This window comes from Capra hircus, unplaced genomic scaffold (genome assembly GCF_001704415.2).
Source record: "Capra hircus breed San Clemente unplaced genomic scaffold, ASM170441v1, whole genome shotgun sequence".
In the NCBI taxonomy this organism is placed as follows: domain Eukaryota; kingdom Metazoa; phylum Chordata; class Mammalia; order Artiodactyla; family Bovidae; genus Capra; species Capra hircus.
The window spans coordinates 1-3,568 of NW_017205899.1; the positions used below are offsets into that span (position 1 = coordinate 1).

General features: G+C 61.5%; 1 protein-coding gene across 1 annotated transcript; it reads right to left on the reverse strand.

The window, feature by feature from the left end:
- Positions 1–926: 926 nt before the first annotated feature.
- Positions 927–2,809, reverse strand: LOC108635117 (huntingtin-like; the record flags this gene model as incomplete). Its single annotated transcript, XM_018045400.1, has 3 exons — positions 927–1,117; positions 2,453–2,582; positions 2,684–2,809. Coding segments are annotated over 3 exons (415 nt in total), but the record flags the coding sequence as incomplete, so codon positions are not given.
- Between the last annotated feature and the right edge of the window lie 759 nt (positions 2,810–3,568).

The window sequence follows — 3,568 nt, forward strand, 5'->3', positions numbered from 1 at the left end:
GGGGCCTGCGTGTTGGGCTGGGGTGTCGCGGGGCCCCAGCACCCCCACGGGTGGGGGCTCCCTGCGCCTCCGGGCCACGCCCGTGCTCACACTCTTCTCCTGGGGCTGGAGTTCAGTGTGTGAGTGACACAGGGGCCACGAGGCCGGCCCTGGGAAGAGCCCCAGCTCAGAGTCTGTGACGGACTTCCCTGGGGACAGTGCTGGCCGAGGGCCTTGTCTCACTCTGCCAAAGCCTCAGAGGCTGTCTGACTACCCCTCAGTGCCCAGAACTCGGCCCTGTGGTCCCCTCAAAGCTGACACTGCAGAGGACTCCCCTCCTCCTGCCCACACCCAAGGCCGCCAACGACAGCAGAGCCCACGGGGGCAGCTTTCACAAGCTGGGGAAGTCTGGAGAAAAGCAGAGCTTGAGAACTCCGCAGCTGGGCTGCGTGGGTACAGCCACATAGGAGAGGGTCCCTGAGCGGTGGCGTCCCCGTCCTTGGGGGAACCCGTGCTGGCCTCCCACCAGCAGGGGTTCACCCCAGGCCGATCTGTCTAAGCCTCTTCTCGAAAACATTACTCATTCCATTTACAGACAACACAGCTTCAGCCTTGGGGATTCAGGCCTGAGCACAATTACCATGAGAATGAGCCCAGCAGCTAAGCTTCCCGCAGAGACAAAAGGACCCCACCTCCCGCAACACACCCAAGGGGCCACACTTGGGCCTCGAATAGCTGAACAGCAGAAGCCGGGGGACTCATCTTCCTGCCCCCTTGGACGGTGCTGCGGGAGCGGAGGCGCTCTCAAGGGGTGGACCTGGCCTCATGCCCCCTCGCGCACAGCCGAGCCCCTGGAGAAGGCACCGTGTCGCCGCAGGACCAGGGCCACGGGAGCCCACCAGAGGCCCGGCTGGCACCCCACGCTCCACAGCGAAGTGGGCGCCCTCCTCCCGCGGCCAAGGCTCCGCATGGCCTCCGCTCACCATCCGAGGACGGCGGCCGCCTTGCAGGTGGCGGGCACCAGGTACTGAAGGAGGATCTCGTCTTCCGAGGGGTGTGCCTTCCGCAGCTCCGTCAGTGTCAGGTACATCATCTCAAACTGGTTGCGCTCCGTGAACAAGTCCGAGACCACGAGGAGCTGGAGACGACACGCGGATGGGGGGCAGGTCACTCCGGGCTCCACCCCCGGAGCCAAACCTGCACCAGAGCCTGGGCCCAGGAGGAAGGGTGCCTGCGGTCTCCCTGGAGCCGTGCTCACACGCTGCGGCCACCGCCAGCCCAGGTATCAAAGCGGCGAAGGAGAGACGGGCGCCTGGCTCAGAAGTCAGCGCTTTGGCACTGATTTCTTCTGCCTCTCCAGAGCCTCCACTTTCTCTCGTGACATCTGAGGACGGGCTCTGATCAAGCGGAAGGCCCCGAGCACCGGGTGTGTTTGGAGGTGGGGGCTGGCTGGTCTTCAGGGCCCCTACCCGGCCCAGCTGAACAACTCAGCCGGCAGGACTTAGGCCACCCATGGAAGCACGCAGGCCTCTCGGGGTCATGAGGTCAAACACACCTGTAGCAACGCTGACTCGACCTGGCCCTCTCTCCTCGCACTCAGTACTGTTTTCCAGAAGTTGCCTGATGTTACCAGACTGAACACTCAGGGGGAATGAGAACCCAGGGAGTGCTGATGAGCCAGGTGCTAGATGCAAAGCAACTTAAACCTTTACACTGTCGTTACTATTCCTAAACAGCAATCTTTTTTTTTCGTCATGCCGTGTGGTTTGTGGGAACAAATCTGGGCCCACAGCAGTGCTGAGTCCTAACCACTGGACCACCATGAATTTCTAGTAACTTGTTTTTTTTAAGGTCTTTAGCAGTACTTGTAGTTAGCTGACTTCTTTGATAAAAGTCAATTTGCAACTTACAAGTTAAAAACGAGGTTCTTAAAAATATCAACTTGACCAAATATGAAACCTTTAAAGGGATACTGAGAAAAACAAGCTTGAAAAAATAAGAAAGTCATTCCCCAAAGGAGACACCTTTAGATAAAAAGAGCAGTCCAGTCCCGGGCAGCCCTCCTTCTGGACGTAACCCGCGTGACAAGCCGGCACTGATTAAGTGACTTTGCAAACCTCTCAGGTGTGACTTCAACACTGCGAGGACTGACAGGCGCTGCGCACAGGAAGCTGCACTTCCTGGTGGCCCCCCCGAGCTCCCGGACGTGAAGGACTCTGAGGCCAACCCTGGACAACAACCGCCCGGATGGGTGCTTGGCTGCTGGGGGGTACGTCTGTCACAGGCCCGAGGAGACAGCGCTGCGAGGACAGGCGGTCCCCCGCTGCGACTCCACGACGTGGCCACTGGGCTGGGGCGTGCCTGCCCGGCTCTGCGCTGTGGAGGCAGCCCCTCCCCTGGCCTGAGAAGCACTACAACATCCCGCGTCTCCGCACGGGGCCCGGGCACCGCAGGGGCGGGCAGGGGCACTCACCGAGCGCACCACCTCGCTGATCAGGGTGACGGGGGTCCTCCTGGCGGAACTCGATGGCAGGATCCAGCGACTGTACAACTCGAGCAAAAACTGCGAACAGGAGTGGATGTCGACTCCAGCCCGGTGTTTCCTGCAATTTCCCCCGAAAGAGATGAAAGGTTTGTTTCAAGAGGCCCCCAAACAAGGGACTGGGCGGAGCTCCCGCTCGCTTGGACAGAAGGCAGAGGGAACCTGGAGTTGAGGGCGACGTGGGCGGGGACGACGGTGCCGGGCCTCGGCCTCCTCCTCCTCCTCGTCCCACTCCTCCTCTCGCAAGGGCGTGATGCTGTTCCCCAGCCACACCGAGTGGATGGACACCTTCAGGCGACATGGACTGAGGTCTCTGAGGCGAGCACCAACCCCGTCCCCGGCAGGGCTGGTCAGACCCTCAGGGGCTCGCGGCTTAAGACCCCAAATGAGGCCCCTGGGAGCAGCTGAGGAGGGGAAGCGCCACTAAGAAAGGGAATGTTGAGAAAGAAAGAGGAAACTTGGCTGCTGAGGGACGTCAGGGTGAGGTCTTGACACAAAATGGAACCAGAAGGTGGGATCTCTGTTCTAAACTGGTCCTCTCACCAGACAACACGTGTGGGCCCGTGTTTCTGAATGATGTAACAAAGCCCCTACCCACGCAGAGGACAGTCAGCTAGCTCTGGAGGGAGGGTGGGGAGAACCGGCCCGCTGGCCGCCTGCCGGGCACTGACCTGGCCCAAGCTTGTAGCTATGTCCCCAGCTCACGCTCAGGGTTGAGCTGCAGAAGCAATGGCCACCTGATGCAGAGTGAGTCCGTGAGTGGGGGAGTCCGTCCCCGCACAGCCTGAGTGCCCCTCAGTCCGTCCCGGGGAGTGTGCCTGAGTGCCCCTCAGTCCGTCCCCGCACAGCCCTGAGTCGAGTCCGTCCCCGCACAGCCCTGAGTGCCCCTCAGTCCGTCCAGCACAGCCTGAGTGAGTGGGGAGTCCGTCCCCGCACAGCCTGAGTGCCCCTCCAGTGGGAGTCCGTCCCCGCACAGCCCTGACAGTCCGTCCCCGCACAGCCTGAGTGCCCCTCAGTCCGTGGGACGTCCCCGCACAGCCCTGAGTG